This window comes from Oryx dammah, unplaced genomic scaffold, assembly GCF_014754425.2.
Source record: "Oryx dammah isolate SB20612 unplaced genomic scaffold, SCBI_Odam_1.1 HiC_scaffold_27, whole genome shotgun sequence".
Taxonomy (NCBI): domain Eukaryota; kingdom Metazoa; phylum Chordata; class Mammalia; order Artiodactyla; family Bovidae; genus Oryx; species Oryx dammah.
This window is the reverse complement of record NW_024070211.1, coordinates 116,715,531-116,731,756: the sequence shown is the minus strand read 5'-3', so window position 1 is coordinate 116,731,756 and position 16,226 is coordinate 116,715,531. Positions and strand designations below refer to the sequence as shown.

General features: G+C 43.4%; 1 protein-coding gene across 1 annotated transcript in view; it reads left to right on the top strand.

Annotated features, from left to right (window-relative positions):
- PDE11A (phosphodiesterase 11A) overlaps positions 1-16,226 on the top strand; it is a 418,022-nt gene that overhangs the window by 271,942 nt on the left and 129,854 nt on the right. The window contains exon 10 of the mRNA XM_040227701.1: positions 2,069-2,119. Coding sequence (XP_040083635.1) covers positions 2,069-2,119 — 51 coding nt within the window. The remainder of the gene's footprint in view (positions 1-2,068; positions 2,120-16,226) is intronic.

Below are 16,226 nucleotides of genomic sequence, written 5' to 3'. Positions count from 1 at the left end.
CCCTGTGTGTAAAGCAGATCCTGAGGGTAACTGGAGCAATGACACATGGTCACCTTCCTGATGCATTCCAGGAAACCCTTTAGGACAAACCACAGAAACTGCTTGGAAGGATAAAATCAGAGCATTCTATAGCAGGGCACAAGGATCTCTTGTCCTGAGGAATATGCTTTGCTGGCTTGTTGCCCTTCTAGGGATTCTCTGAAGGGACAATGTCACCTCCTCCTAGACTGCAGTTTACCAAAGGGCCTGCTCCTACATGAACAAGGTACTCTTACTAGCTGATGATACATCCCTGCTCACCAACAAGAGACTGTCAGTTTCAGAAGAAATGTATGACTTTACTTTTCAGAGCAAAATTTGCACTGAGATTCTCTAAAGCTGTAGTTGAAGAGGGATTTAACCTTTCTCAGATTTATTTGATATTTGTATAGATTAAGGATGGAACTGGTAGCATATATAGACTACATACATTGTGTTTGCGTGTGCATATGCCTCATAACATCCAATACTGACTCAAGGAAATGTGAGTTTATTTGTTCTACAGAACAATAAGTCTGGAACAAGGCAGACCAGGTCAGCTTCATTTCTCTTTCCCTCTCTGCTCTAGATCTATAACAAGGCATCTATTCACGCTTATGGCCATAACCTCAGAGATAACAGATTTTGCTGCATGTCTAGGCCTTACAGCTGTTTTCCAGGGAAAACAAAGAAAGGATACAGGCAGACCCAACACTCCCACGTATATTTCATCGATCAGAGGAATGTCACACGGCCAACCCACATGACCACCCCTGGTGGCAGTGAGTCTGCCAATTGGGTTTTTGATTTTCAAACTTTATCAGTAAGTTATGATGCGATGATAAAGCACAAAAGCTGATTTCTTGCTCATGTGACACAGCATCGGCAGTGTGTTGGCTATGGCTCAGCTCCATGCATCTTCTTCCCCTGGAGACCCAGGCTGAGAGGGGTGGCACCTCTCACGGCCATGCCCTTCCCATGGTGGAGGGAAGAGAATATGGCAGAACCACATGATGGCTCTTAAAGGCTGTTCTCAAAGGTGGCATCATCACTTTCCTCTACCACCCATTGACTAAAATAAATCATATACTAAGGCTGATGTCCATGAAACAGGTAAATATAATCCTCTTACAAAAAACATTGCAGGGGACTTCCCTTATAGTCCAGTGGTTAGGAATCTGCCTTCTAATGCAGGGGACATGGGTTCAATTCCTGGTCAGGAAACTAAGATCCCACATGCAACAGGGTGTGGCCAATTAAAAAGAAAATTGCAGATGACTGGGAATAACAATATATCTTTCCTAGAGAACAAAAGCAGGCAAATGAGAATAGACCAGACATGGAAGTTGAGTCAGCAAGTTAGAGTGTCTGCCACAGGACACACACACAGACACACATACAAATATGCACATACACAGATGTGCACACACACATGTACCCTTTAATTTATTTGCATTTCAAAGCGTTTCATGGGAGAAATATTCACACCTTGGGAACGGTGGTCTCAAGCCACATCATGTCCCTTGGGTAAACTACCTACTTATAAAAACATCCTGGTATAAAATACGTAGCCTTTAACATGGACTGTCATTCCATTCCTCATTGTAATAGATTTCACTGTAGTTGCACAGAAGATAAGCTGTATCACAGATGGTTACTGGGAATGTCTCATCATACATTGAAGTGAAGTGAAGTGAAGTCGCTCAGTCGTGTCCGACTCTTTGCGACCCCATGGACTGTAGCCTACCAGAACTCTTTGTGACCCCATGGACTGTAGCCTACCAGGCTCCTCCATCCATGGGATTCTCCAGGCAATAGTACTGGAAGGGGTTGCCATTTCCTTCTCCAGGGGATCTTCCCGACCCAGGGATCGAACCCGGGTCTCCCGCATTGTAGACAGATGCTTTACCGTCTGAGCCACCAGGGAACCCACTATTATGTCAAGGTGGTGTACTTGAACAAAGTTTAGTTTTGTGCCAGGAGAATTTCAGAAAATTAAGTCATGTCTAGTTTTTGAAGTTTTTTTTTTTTTCCTTTTTTTCTGAACCAGGTGCTATCTTATCATGCAACATGTTCAAAAGCTGAAGTTGACAAGTTTAAGGTAAGGAAGCAAATAGTGTATAAAGTTAAACTTCCCAGGGCTTTTGGACCCTTTGTCTCTTGCCTCTACAACTAGTCCTGCCCACTGGATGTTGGGGAAATAGAACTGGGTAAGGCCCATTTGCATATTTCAGTTTTAGAGGGGAAAAGGAATTTATGTATAACTGAATGGCTCATTCCTAATCATTTAAGTGATTCAGTGTTTCTTTCTTTCCTTTTTTCAGTATGCAGGATATCAGGAAAAAAATCTGTGTAATATGATGAGAATCGGGATGCCTGATTTTGGCATTTGTCTTACTTCTAACTTTCTGTTCACTTAAAATCTTAGGGTGTATATCTTCATCTGTAAAAATAAGTAAAGAGATTAGGAGAATACTCGCTACCATTTACCAACTGCTTACTATGGACCAGGTACAATACAAAGCATTCTATCTGTATTAATCTGAGTCTTATACTCCTATGAATTAGGTACTATTTTACAGATGAGTGAACTGAAGCACAAAGATATTGAGCAGAGAGGCCAATGTCAAATGATTGTAAGGGGTACAGTCAAGCAATTTGGCCTTAGAACTGGAGTCCCCTAACCACTGTGCTACACTACTACCCAGCAGGACCCCCTTCCAGGTCTGACATGAGTCTCAGATGTTCCTTTCCCTTTAGTCGCCCCACTTCCCTTCAAGGCAGGTCAGGATTCTTGCTCCTCTCCCTGCACTTCTGAATGGTCAAAACAGGGGAGTATTGGCAACCTGATTTTCCCTCCTTTGGGAAGTTTAGGTGTCTGTCTTTTTCAGATTTTTGCAGAGGTTCAGAGAATTATCGGGCTTCCTTTGTGGCACAGCTGGTAAAGAATCCGCCTACAATGCAGGAGACCTGGGTTCGACCCCTGGGTTGGGAGGATGCCCTGGAGAAGGGAAAGGCTACCCACTCCAGTATTCTGGCCTGGAGAATTTCGTGGACTCTATAGTCCATGGGGTCACAAAGAATCAGACACAGCTGAGCGACTTTCACTTCACTTCAGAGAATTATCAGCTAAGTTACTACAATCATAAGAAAAAATATGTATTTGTAGTAACACTTGATGGTGGCTACTCTTGAGCATGTCATTTGAATGTAAACGCATTTTGTCTTCCCAGGAAAAAATGGCCTGGAGACCTTTCGGCCTCATGATTGAATCAGATTATTAGGGTTCAGTCACACTGCTTAAAAAAAGAAAACAAGGGAAGACCCTAAACTCAGAGCAGGGATGAGGGAATGGCTAGGAAAGTCAGGGAGCAACACGTGGGCAGCAAACAAAGGTGAGCTGCTTGGACTCCATCCAGGGATATGGTTTCTCATTGGCTCGGAGCGATGCTTAGGAAAAGAGCTGCCATGATGACCCAGATCAAGACAGCCACGGTGCCAGTGAGGTGACAGCAGAGAACAGAGGAAACGACGGGGGAACCAAAACCACAGCAGGCAGGGTCTGTTTGCTGTGGAGATCAACAGCCGATGTATGTGAGCAGCAGCAGGGCAGGGCTTTTTATATACTTTGTTCACTGTCCTATCTCTACCGCTGTTCACAGTTCTTGGAACATAGCAGCACTCAATAAATACTTGTCAAATGGATGAATGAATGATTGAATGACTAAATCAATCCCAAAAGCCTTAGTGTTCTATAACTCAAAACAGTTATTCATTAAGAAAATGTTTAAAAATATGGTGATATATAATTATACTTTATTTTTATATTTACTTTTATAGATTTTGTTGTTTTTTCTTTATTATTGAAGTATAATTACAGTTAGTTTCTGCCATATAAAAAAGTGAGTCAGCTATATTATATTTTATATTTTACATATATTTATATATGTTTTATAAGCATGTCCATCAAAAATATTAAGGCTTTTTTACTTTAATCACATATAGTTATGTAGAGATTCCATATCATATTTTACTGTTTTATGTTTTATATTTTTACTATTTTATAATTACATCATTGCTAAAAGATGGAAGGGGCAGGCAAGGAGAAAAATAGCAAAGCTCATAATGGGGTAAATATGATGGCAAGAGCTATGTGATATGACATGTCTAGTACTGAAGCAGCCAAAATCAATAGCTGTCTACTTTCTAAAAGTCCTGCCCTATGTTCAGGCTTAATTCTTTCCTTAGAATAAGGAAAACACATCATCTTGGAATTTGCTGTGCTTTTTTATTTTTAGCTCACAAACATACTAAAAATATGAAGTATTTAAATTTGAGGGAAAAAAGCATTATTTCATCTTGAAATGATCAAGATTATTGACGAAACTGATTTATTCCAGATTTTTATCCTGTAAGATAGTGAATATTTTATTAGAATATAACTGAGATATAGTAGATAATTTTAACTTAGTGGCTTTTTTCTTGAAATATAAAGTAAATACAACATTATTATAATTGGTAGCTGATATCTTATAATTGCAGCAATAACATGAAAATGTAGTGGGCTTAAAATAATCCTGCACATAGAAAAGTATTTACTGAAATTTCACACTAGAGTATGTGCAATGGCAGTTTCCTAACATTGTAGCTAAATAACAGTGAATAAGTGCTTTGTTTTACAAATAAATTATGCATATATTAAAAAAATATTATAACCTTGGCTACTACAATACTTTTTTTTTAACGGAGCTGCATGCTAAGTCGCTTCAGTCATGTCTGACTCTTTGCAACCCTACAGACTGTATCTCGCCAGGCTCCTCTGTGTGTATATATATATACACACACATAACTATAGTTATGGAGAAAGGGAGGGAGAGAAAGGAGAAATTTGAAATGTAGAATCAGAGTTATCCATGAGATTTCATAAGTGGAAGAATGGCTGAGTTTCAATGTGTTGTATTATACCCAGTTGGGACCAAGCTAGTGATCAGTGATTCAGAGATTAGGTCAGAATTTGGGGAGAAAATGGTTTCACCATTGAGTGCTAAAAAGATCTGGAGGTCAAATACTCAGGTCAGACTCCAATTGAAGCCTACGATTCACCACATCTGGGATTCAGACATGTCTTAAAGACCAGTGAGATGTGGTCTGTTTACATGAGAGTCCTGAGTAAGAAATTCTTCCTATTGGGAACTGAGGCCATGGGCTTCAGTGTCTGGAGAACTCCAAGTTCAGCATGGAGTCTGCCTCTTGGATTTGTCTCTTATTCCAGCCTACCATGGGTTTATGTTCTCAGCTAAGGACATGAGTGGACACAAAAGGCATGGACTTAATATGCTGCTGCTGCTAAGTTGCATCAGTCGTGTGTGACTCTGTGCAACCCCACAGACGACAGCCCACCAGGCTCCCCCGTCCCTGGGATTCTCCAACACTGGAGTGGGTTGCCATTTCCTTCCCCAATGCATGAAAGTGAAAGATGAAAGTGAAGTCACTCAGTCATGTCCGACTCTTAGTGACCCCATGGACTGCAGCCCACCAGGCTCCTCCATCCATGGAATTTTCCAGGCAAGAGTACTGGAGTGGGTTGCCATTGCCTTCTCCAGACTTAATATAGTTTCAGTGAATTAAATGCCCCCAAGAGCACAGGGATTCCAGAGTGTCAGTAGCACACAAAAGGATACAGCAGCCCAATAGAAGGAAGCATTACTATGACCAGAGGCAAGGCGCCTGCCTACCAATATGACCAGCAGAGGCTGAGGGACTCACTGCAGACTGAGTGGTCACATCTTAAGCACAAGAACCTTGAGAGATGGAGAACCCCAAATCCTGGAGGGTGTGATACGTACCATTAATCACTTTCAATTCACTGTTATCTCTACTCCTAGGTGATATGGCCTAAAGCAACACAGATTTTCTATATGATAAACCTGTAGTGAATCTTCAATAATCATTCATGCTAGGCTGGTACCACCTTACTTTTCTTTATATCTGATCTTCTGATTTCATACTCTTCCATGTTGGGGATTTCTCTTCCTATTCTAGAATGCCATAAGGTGGGGTGCAGTGTTTTCATTTCTGCTTTGTTCTCTTAATCCTATTTCTCCTGTAGGGAAAAGTCTCCATGGGGGTGTGTGGTGGTGGGCAGGGGGTGGATTAAAGAGTGAAAACCTTTCTAGAAGTGTCCCTAGATTGTCTAACCAAAATAAGTAGGTGAAACAACATATAATTGCTCATCCAACAATGTCAGAACCTGAGCCCATTTTTTGTCTTTCTGATGCATCATTTATACCTTGGGAAACAGTCCTTTCTGCAGAGCCACCTGTGCACAAAAAGTTTACAGAACTTCCTTGAACTAATGAGTTAAGTTTTTAAGAGTCTGATTCAGGTTATAATATTAATTTATCATTTATGGGTTGGTCACCCTATGCATTGCATGAGGAAACCAAGATCTAAAGAATGGTTTTTATCCTCATGAACATTACTGCTCTTTCTTGAACTTGAAATAAGAAAGATGTGTCCAGAAAGATCTGTGCAGATTCTAGTGCCTGTGCACTTCTGCTCTGCTCTGTGCAAAGAGGAATAATACATAGAGACCATAATGACAATTAGATCTCTTTGAAGAGGACTGGTTTAAAGGCTTTTAATAACCTGAAGATGCCAGCTGTGATAACATAAGAAAACGAGTTTAGTACACCAATTATATGCTCCCATAATTCTATGCACTTTCCTAGGATTCCAATGCAGACCAAATAGTTATCACTATATATGCCAGTTTACCAATTAAAACCAACTCATGGTCATCCTCATGTTATATTGCCACCCTCTATCATCCCTTCTTTCAATTCCAAACTGCAAGGGTTATGGCTGCAATCAAAGCTGAACTCGTTTACAGCACTATTTAACTGCCTCAGTAATTAAACACCAATAACTCACCTTGGGTCTTTGGGTTTGGACTACCTCTTGCATATTTTAAGTTTTCAATGTTATTGTCTAGGCCGCAGATTAATATCCTGGTAAAATAAAGTACCAAGAATAGGTACACCCTGTGGACTTTACCTACAAAAATAGGAATGGCTACATCAAATATATGTTTTCCTCTGTGAAAAGAATGGCATGGGCCTGGCTGGGCAATGAGAAGGGCTGTGCTAGCCTCTTCTTTTTTTTTTTAAGTAGTCAAGTTTCAGGAGATACGTTTGATCCATGAGATAGTCTGATGTTATAATAAGAAATTTCCGCCCTCAGAACGGTCCTTGCTGTCATGCAGGTAGATGTGTGTGTTATGGGTCTTGAGCAAGAGTCCCTGCCTGTAACATGTGCATGCTCAGTTGCCCAGTCGTGTCTGACTCTTTGCAACCCCACGGACTGTAGCCTACCAGGCAGACTGTAGCCTGTCCATGGGATTTCCCAGGCAAGAAAACTGGAATGGGTTGCCATTTGCTTCTCCAGGGGATCATCCCAACTCAGGGACTGAACTCTCGTTTCCTGGTTGGCTGGCAGATTCTTTACCGCTGAGCCCCCGGTGAAGCCCTGCCTGCACAAAGGAGGCTGTAATTGGGACTGACCCCCCACCTGGCTGGCCAGGTGCATGGGATGCTGTTTAGGAATTGAGCCTCCAGAGGGGGCACCTTTTTCTAGTTGCAGGAAGGCAGGACATGTGCTGGCCATTACCTTTCCAATCTCCTTTGAGTGGAAAAGCCCAAGCCTTGCAGCTACTTGTTGCAGAGGACAAATGCACCGTGTAGAGAGGGCCTAGGACCTTGACATTTACCCAATGCCAGGTGATGCGGCGGGGGAGGAGGGGAGAGCAGGGGAGGGCCTGGGACACATGTCCCCCACCCCAATCAGTAGGGAGCACCTTCCACGCTACCTTTGGGAATCTCAACAGCAGTGACCTTCCAGTTCACTCCAGCTTATTTCTAAGCTTGCTTATAGATGACCACACAGCATTATGAATGGAATTTGGGTATTATCTTACACCTAACCTATTCTGTCTCTTCTCTGAGCCGCCAACCTCTTGAATCAAGGTGGGTTGTTTTGACTTTAAATAGTATTTATGCCAAGTTTAATATCTGAGATTTTTTTTTCATCGTCAGTGAAAGTTATTGAACCTTCAGCAGGAAATTGACTGTGGGGGACACGGCTGAGTCAGCGTCTTAAAGGGCACATCCTGCTCCTAAGGCAGCAGCCTGAACTGACAGCCTCGCTGCTTAGGACAGGACCATAAATATGTGGGTGCCTTGTGTTCAGATGTCTGCATGTTCATACGGGGTTCTCTTTATGAATTGTGTCTTAATCGAATGCTGCATCAGAGAAAAGATGGCTATACTTTGTCACTCTTGAGTATTGAAAATATTGGGGGAGGCATGTGATGGAAGAGAAGGCAGGGCTGCAAGTCCAGGCTGACCTTTTCTCCTGCTGAACTAAGCAGCTCTGCTTGGAGGGCTCTTCAAGGACCCACCTGGTCAAATACATCCTGTGGTGACCCTGACCTCCTCTCAGATCACCTTAAATAGACACTGTCTGTCACTTCTTTCCATTTGAAAACTGTCTCCCAGAGGACACTATGAGCATCTACTTTTCCTGGGAGAAGATTCTCCCATCTTCTCTCCTCCACCTATTATTCACACAGTGGGTTTAACTGCATTCCTTACTTGAAGACCCAGGGAGTCTAAGGGAATGTAATCAAAGTTTTTGTTTCAGAGCAGTGACAGCCCTGCTGGTCCAGGGAGGACAGCTTGGAGGGCAACAGGGAGGCCCAGTTAGAGCCCCACACAGTGAAGGGAACTGTAAAGGCCAAAGGGGTCAGAAGCGTCCAGAACACTAAGGCCTCTGGGCCTGGATCACTCTCCCTTCTTCCTGGTTTTCTCTAGTTAGAGCCATCAGCAACTACAGAGGTGGAATCGGAACTAAAGAATTGATAGCCCCTCACTTCAGTGATGGGTTTCCTCGATGGCTCAGCGGGTAAAGAATCTGCCTGCCAGTGCAGGAGAAGGGGCTTCCCTGATAGCTCAGACAGTAAAGAATCTGCCTGCAATGCAGGAGACCCGGGTTCAATCCCTGGGTCAGGGAGATCCCCGGAGAAGGGAATGGCTACCTGCTCCAGCACGCTTGCCTGGAGAATTCCATGGATAGAGGAGCCTGGTGGGATACAGTCCGAAGGGTCGCAAAGAGTTGGATATGACTAAGCGACGACGCACAGGCACACTTCAATGATAGGGGCGGGGCTTAGCCATCACAGGGGTCTCTTCACTTTACCCAGAAACTGTGAACTCGTGACTGTTATGCTCCCCTCATCCTCCTCTTCAGAAGCCGGCTGTGGATGTGACTGTACAGCTATCTCTGAGTCCTCATGCCCACCCCCCCGCCTCCACGTGCTGTTCCCTCCATTCTGACTTGGAACATCTCTGATCATCGCAGTCCCTAAAGTTCACGTCCTCCTTTCCTCTCCTGCAGATGTTGACTACGCAGCACTCTCCTGTCCGGGCTCCCTGCTCCACCCCCAGACGTGTCCTGTACACGGCTGCCAGATCCGCAGCACTCTTATGCTGGTGCCAGTTTCCTTTTCACAAAGCTTAGCATCTTCTTTAAGTTTTTAGAGTCCATCACTTCCAATTTCTTTAAATGGGCATTAAAAGTACCCTGAGCTCTAACCTCCAGTTCACTTTTCCTGCCTGTTTCTCATGCTCCCACTTACCGACCCTTCACAGGAGTTCTAGTTGATATTTCCAGTCCATACTCTGCCCTTCTCTATCTTTGTTCCCATCCCCGTTCCTCTGTCTGCTTACTTAAAGCCTCTACAGTCCATCTGATCCTGCTCAGTTACCCTCCCCCATGGAATTGTTCTTACTGTCCTTCAGGCAAAAGTGATCTGCTTATTCTTTCATTGTTCTTATCATGGCTACCTTGTGATATAAATCTTTGTGCACCTGTCATCTGGTTAAACTAGGAGAATTTTTAGGGGAGAATACCCTTGTCTAATTCATTTTTGTAACCCTTAAATCACCTAAAGCCAAGCCTTGCTCCTAGTGCTGAAGAAATCGCTACCAACTGACCAATTCATTGATCTGTTTGCAATTTTGATGGCAGAGGAAGTTACAACATGTGAATAGAATTCTGAAGCAAGGCTCTATGACAATGAGAAGGCTGCAAATCCTCTCAGCCCCTTGTTTTAAGTTCTTGATTTTTAATTTCCTGGGTTTCCCATGAAGCATTAAGTATATGAAAATAAAAGGATTCTTTGTCTTTGCTTAAGATGTTCTCTTTGAGTATTCAGTAATGACAATATCTGTCCTTCCCCGTCTATAGTAGGGCAAATGTCCCTTGCCATTAATTCTTGGTTAATTCAGCAATTTAATATTATAGAAATCGCTGAAGTGAGATTCTTTATTCGTATGTCCCGTTACCACTACTCTGCTGACTAAATTCTTATTATTTTCTTGAATCTTGAGATTTCTAATTCTCTTTAATTTGTATGGTTCTATATTCTGTCCCTTCTACCTATTTTTGAAATTATGTACCACTTTGATAATTCTGTATTTTTTCTCTCAGTTGAAAATGGATCAATTTCAAAATCTTACAAGCATGTACAAATCATGATTGTGTTGGTTCCAAGGCACCATCTGAAACATGAAGTCAGGACACACTGTCTGGTCTAAGGGTTTTCTACAGTCTTAGTAGCCAGAGCTCCCCTTTTAAGACTGTCTTTATAAGGCTGCAGACACAGTAAGATAAGAAGAAGCAAACATGGAAGCAGAGAAAGCAGCCCCTAGACCTCTTGGCTCATTTAAAATTTCCAGGCCTCAGATTTCCAATCTGAAAAACAAAGCGATCTCCAGCCATAACATGCTATCACTTTACGAGTTTGTAAAACTTATATCTAGGAGGGAAAGGGAAAATAAAACGCAAAGCAACATAAAGTTGACGAGACATTTTGGGGTTCTTAGAATTTCTAAATACCCAAAGTTTTAAATATGAGCTCTATTTAAAAATGTGAGTATTTGGTAGAAGACTTGGCTCAACTTGATGTAATTATATATTATAAGTGATTTCCTAAGCCCACCATGGCTCTGTTAACATTTGAATGGTAATATAGTATACAGCTGGGTCTTCCCCAGTGGCTTAGTAGTAAAGAATCTGCCTGCAATGCAGGAGCCGCAGAAGGCTTGGGTTTGACCCCTGGGTCAGGAAGATCCCCTGGAGGGAGGGCCCGGCAACCCACTCCAGTACTCTTGCTTAGAGAATCCCATAGACAGAGGAGCCTGGCGCACTACAGCCCATGGGGTTGCAAAGAGTCGGAATGACGGAGCAGCTAAGCCCAGCACATCCCAGCACAGGCAGCGCTGGTGGTAAAGGATCCGTCTGCCAGTGCAGGAGACACAGGAGGTGCGGGTTCAGTCCCTGGGCTGGGAAGATGCGCTGGAGGAGGAAATGGCAGCTTGGAGAATCCCATGGACAGAGGAGCCTGGCAGGCTACAGTCTATAGGGTTGCAAAGAGCTGCACATGACTGAAAGTGACTTAGCACGCACGCAGAGTATACAACAATACTTGTGCAGAAGATACGTGATTATTTTAGGTAAGACAAGAATCTCAGTCTCATCAAATAAAAACTTACACTTGTGCCACCTCTAAATGTTTAAATAGTAATATCTTAAGTAATGACTTAGCAGTGTAGAAAGACCTTTTCTCTCACATGAGTCTCATAAGCTCTTGGTGAGGGCTGCTTTATTGCAGCTGCATTTTACATGTGAGACAACAAGCACCAAAGCACCAGAGAGAGCAATGCATGTACTTGGCTTTGATTTTTTCCCTCCAGTGTTTTGTTTTGGTTTTGAAGACAGTCCTTCTTTTTAAGTAGCTGAATAGGAAAATGTAAACAATATCATGGAATTTTATGTTGAAGTCACTTCTCTTGATTTAACTTTTATCTTGGAACTCTTGGGGCATTTCAACAGCCTGGGGACCAAACAAGCATGAATGGTGGATGATGTCTGAGAAAAAAAGAATTTTGTTGGCTGAATTTAGGCATTTAAAAAGAGACTTGTCATGGTATTCTTTGGGCAATCAATATATTTTGTTATTAACTATTTTATTAGAAGCGTCTCTTTGTATTGTGGTTGTGCCATCCATGTGACTTCTTGCCCTAGGGTTTCACACTGCTTAGAAACCTAAGGAAATTGGAAATAGCAAACGTTATGAAGATATTGCATCATTTCAGCAAGAGGGTGTATGATCCATTATTCTGACATCTTGCTTGTCTTCTTTACAGTCTGATTGGTTATCTAGCTGTATAGAAATCTCTCGACATCTGGAAAGCTCAAAGGAAAAAAGAGCAGACCCACTTTATTATCCTGTGCTCTCCAGGCCTGCCAAGTACCTTATAAGAAAGATAACAGGGATATGAGATTGCAAACATCAGTTTAATGATAAAGCACTTGTCAGGAGATAAAGTCTTATGTTTAAGGCATGAGAACTCACGAGCTAGAGACTATTTGGGGAAGGTATGAAGTAAAGAATGTGAGGCTGGGTTGATGTTTGTATGGTATTTCCTAGGGTGATGTATGACATTAGGGACATCACAGGCAGTGATCTGCATATGTGCACTGTGATGACTTTAACCCAAGACATTGATGGTAAAACTTTGAGGCTTTTTAGCAGTTATTCTGAATTAATTTCTGAATACTGCCCCAACTTGTGTATGTGTGTGTGTGTTTGAGTGCACTTCAGCTTAAAACGGATAGAATTTGGAGCTTCAACTCCGGCTCTAGAAAAAAGATCCTGTGGCTTTCATTGTTCCCAAAGTGAAAAGCCTACAGAAAAATCTTCAAGAAAACAAGATCTGAGATGAAACACTTTGGCCACTGGGTGCCATCCTTGCTCCACGCAAGGATTTGCTGAGCTGCCTTTCTAGGAAAATGGTTAAAACCCAAAAGACAGCAATTTAAAAGTAATTCCAAGATATAATAATGTTTGTGTGTGTCCATGACCTGGAATATGTTAGTGACACAGGCAGCTTATTCATTTGCCCAGGCGCGAGGCCAAAGAAGTGGTAAGAATCTCAGTTCAGCCTTTTCAACAAAGCCTGGTCCAAGCTGTCCGCCGGCTCTGTCCCGGCCAGTGGGTGGCAGGGAGCTGACAGTGAGGTGGTGATGATGGCGAGGGGGTGCGGTGGGTCTCAGGGAGTCAGGTCTCAGACGCTCCACTGATTATCTTTACTGCTGTGTGTAGCGCTGCCCGTGACAGGGCTTGAACCTCAACATCTGTGGGACTGTGCTGTCCCCTCGGATGCAGCCCTTTCATGACTAGACCCGGTGGACCTTTTCCTCACTCTCCTTCCTAGGAATGCTGCTCGGTGGAGAAATAGTGAACCTATTTCTGGTCCTTTTTGTCTCCCTAGAAGCAATTCATGGAGTTCATACAGATACCATCTCAGAACCCCCATAGTCAATAACAGTATCTGTGCAGGATTTTGCTATCTTTGTATTAGACACTTCTATACAGAAAACCAAGAAATTAAACTTGGCATTATCAAGAATAGCCACAGAGACTATTCTCAGACTGTCAGGTAATAAAAGGCTGATGTTTTCATCCAGGGCCTCAAACATTTGGTTGGGATTAAAAGGACTTAGGGTGTGAACAAGAATTTTAATAAAAATTGAAAATCGGTCCGTCACACTCTAACAGAGAAAACTCTAGAATCCTTTCTATGAGATCACATTGTGGATGGGGTCCAAAGTCAAGATAGATTTTGCCTCATTCCCCAGGTGGGGAACCATGCAGCTGGCCTCCTAGTTGGCCCTCGAAGGTGACACAGTGATTCCTACAGGTACTTCTTTAGATTCACTGTAATCAGATCCATACCCGCATGAAAGGACAAAGGGTGAGAAGGACTGGTGAGAGCTTACCAAAGGGCAGGCTCTCTTCAACCTATCCCGGGATAAAAGGCTTATATACTCTTCTGCTGTTAAGCATCTCCAGGTGAACGGGCTTTAGAATACATTTTCTAGGCTTACTGTAGGATAACCTAATGCCAATCATTTTCTAAAGACTGCTGTTCGCTCAAAGCAGTGCTATTACAGCTGTGGCATTCTTGCTGATCCCAAGTGCTTTCATAGCTCTTATTTCATTGAATGTTAACAGGCCTTTAAAGAAGCCTTGGTGGCTGTATCCTATTTATGGATTGGGCAGCTGAGGGAGAGACAGCTCACTGCCAGTTTGGGGGGCATGGCTTCTCACTGCTGAGTTCCTTTCCCTCGACTCTCCTGCTCAGCACCTGTGCAGTCCCCTCCGTGTGGCGCTCACCTGGAAAACAACAAAGGTTTCATGAATGTTTTACCGTGTACCAGGTCTGTTTCCAGTGCCTCACCTATAGCAGCTCATTTAATCCTCAGAAAACCCCAGCATTATTTTTCATATTTTCTAGATGATGAAACTGGGGTACAGAGAAACGCCCGATTAATTATAGTGTACAGATTTTTAAAAAAACAAGGTATAAGTTGTCACGCTGAATTTGTTATATTCCCTTTCAAAATGATGTGGAACTCTGTTTGTTTTCGGTTTTTCTGGTCCTGGCTTGACCCTGTCCTTATAGTCAGATTATGAAGCTTTCTGTAACCGTGGCTTAGTTCCTTAATAGACGAGTTCAAATTTCAATAGTCTCTGATGCGGCTGTTTGGATTGGTTGGTTGGTTTTTAAGCTCACATAGTCTGTGAGGTTACCCGGCCCTACCGTTTCAGCAAGAGCTCTTTCTCTGCCTTCAGCATTCTGAAAAAGCAACTTCAAGGGTGAGGTCTGTGAGATCAAAAAGCAATTTTCCCCCCAAAGGGAAAATCCCAAACATATCTTGTGCTGAATGATCCCATTCCTCTCTCTCCTGGGTTTATTTTCCTCACATACACTGTAATTCATCTTAGGCCTTTCCAGAGGTGGAAGGGAGTTCTACGAAAACCAAGCTTGGTGATGGTTTCTGCAGCAACAGGTGGCCATCCTCACCCCTGGGCTTACGTTTGTCAAACAACTCCGTGAAGCACTGACGCTGGATCCTAAGGGAGGATACTTTATATACTTCCCCTCACCGTCCAGAGGAAAGCCCTAGAACTCCAAAAAAGAAAGACAAGAGGGAGAGAGGCTTTCTGTGAGTTCGTTGCTCCAAAATGAAAAATCATGGGAATCTGTCTCCCTTTAAAGCCATGGAGAAATTTATGCTCCTGCCTGAAACATCTTTCAAATCATCCATGACCTCCTTAAAAATAGCTTTCCTCTGGTTCTCTGAGAAGTTATGTGTGAGAGCAGAGGCTGGTTATTTTGATAACCCCCCTAAACACCAAAGGTCCATGTGTCATATTTTTGGGGGATATCTCTGTGTTTGCTGGGCAGCATTCAGCATCTCCTCCACTGAAGCTTTGTGCAGGGAGAGCCTGCACTGTAATTCTCTCAGGAGGAGGCAGGATTGCTTAGGGTGTGAGGTCCCAGGTAAATACTCCTCTATATGTAAGCTCAGAGTTCCTCCCAGGAAACGTTACAAACGGGGGTATGTGTGTGCATGCGTGCTCAGTTGCAACCAATTCTTTGCAGTCCTCTGGACTGTAGCCCACCAGGCTCCTTTGTGCATGGGATTCTCCAGGCAAGAATACTGGAGTGGGTTGCCATGCCCTCCTCCAGGGAATCTTCCCGACCCAGGGATGGAACCTGCGTCTCTTGCGTCTTCCAGCCTTCTCAGGCAGATTCTTTATCACTGAGCCCCACAAGAGTACAGGAAGATCTGCCCCCTGAGATTAGACTCGAGAAGCCAACTGACCACTCTTGGAATGGGCAGCAGCAAGCACCTGGATGTGTCCTCAAGCCAAATGGGCAGACCACATCACAGTAGCACTGAGCCCCTGGTTGTGCTGACTGCAGCCTGGCTTTGCTTTAGAAAGGAGTCACCATGGCTTCTATCAGGGCCTAAGTTTCTCATCTTTCAGCAGCCCACTCTAGAAAGAACAGTTACCAAGTTCCAGTTTGGAGAATGTTAGGGAACTTTTCCACTTGGTCTGGTTTGGGCCGAGTGCCCATCCCGGGGCCAATCAACCATGCCAGGGCATAGTCACTGAAGAACATGTCGGCTCCCAGGTGCAAACATGGTGAGTGGAAGAAGGACCAGTGCCCCTGAGAGGAGAACAGTACTGGGTGGACAGTGTTGCAGCTGTCCTTCACAGGGGATTGTATCTG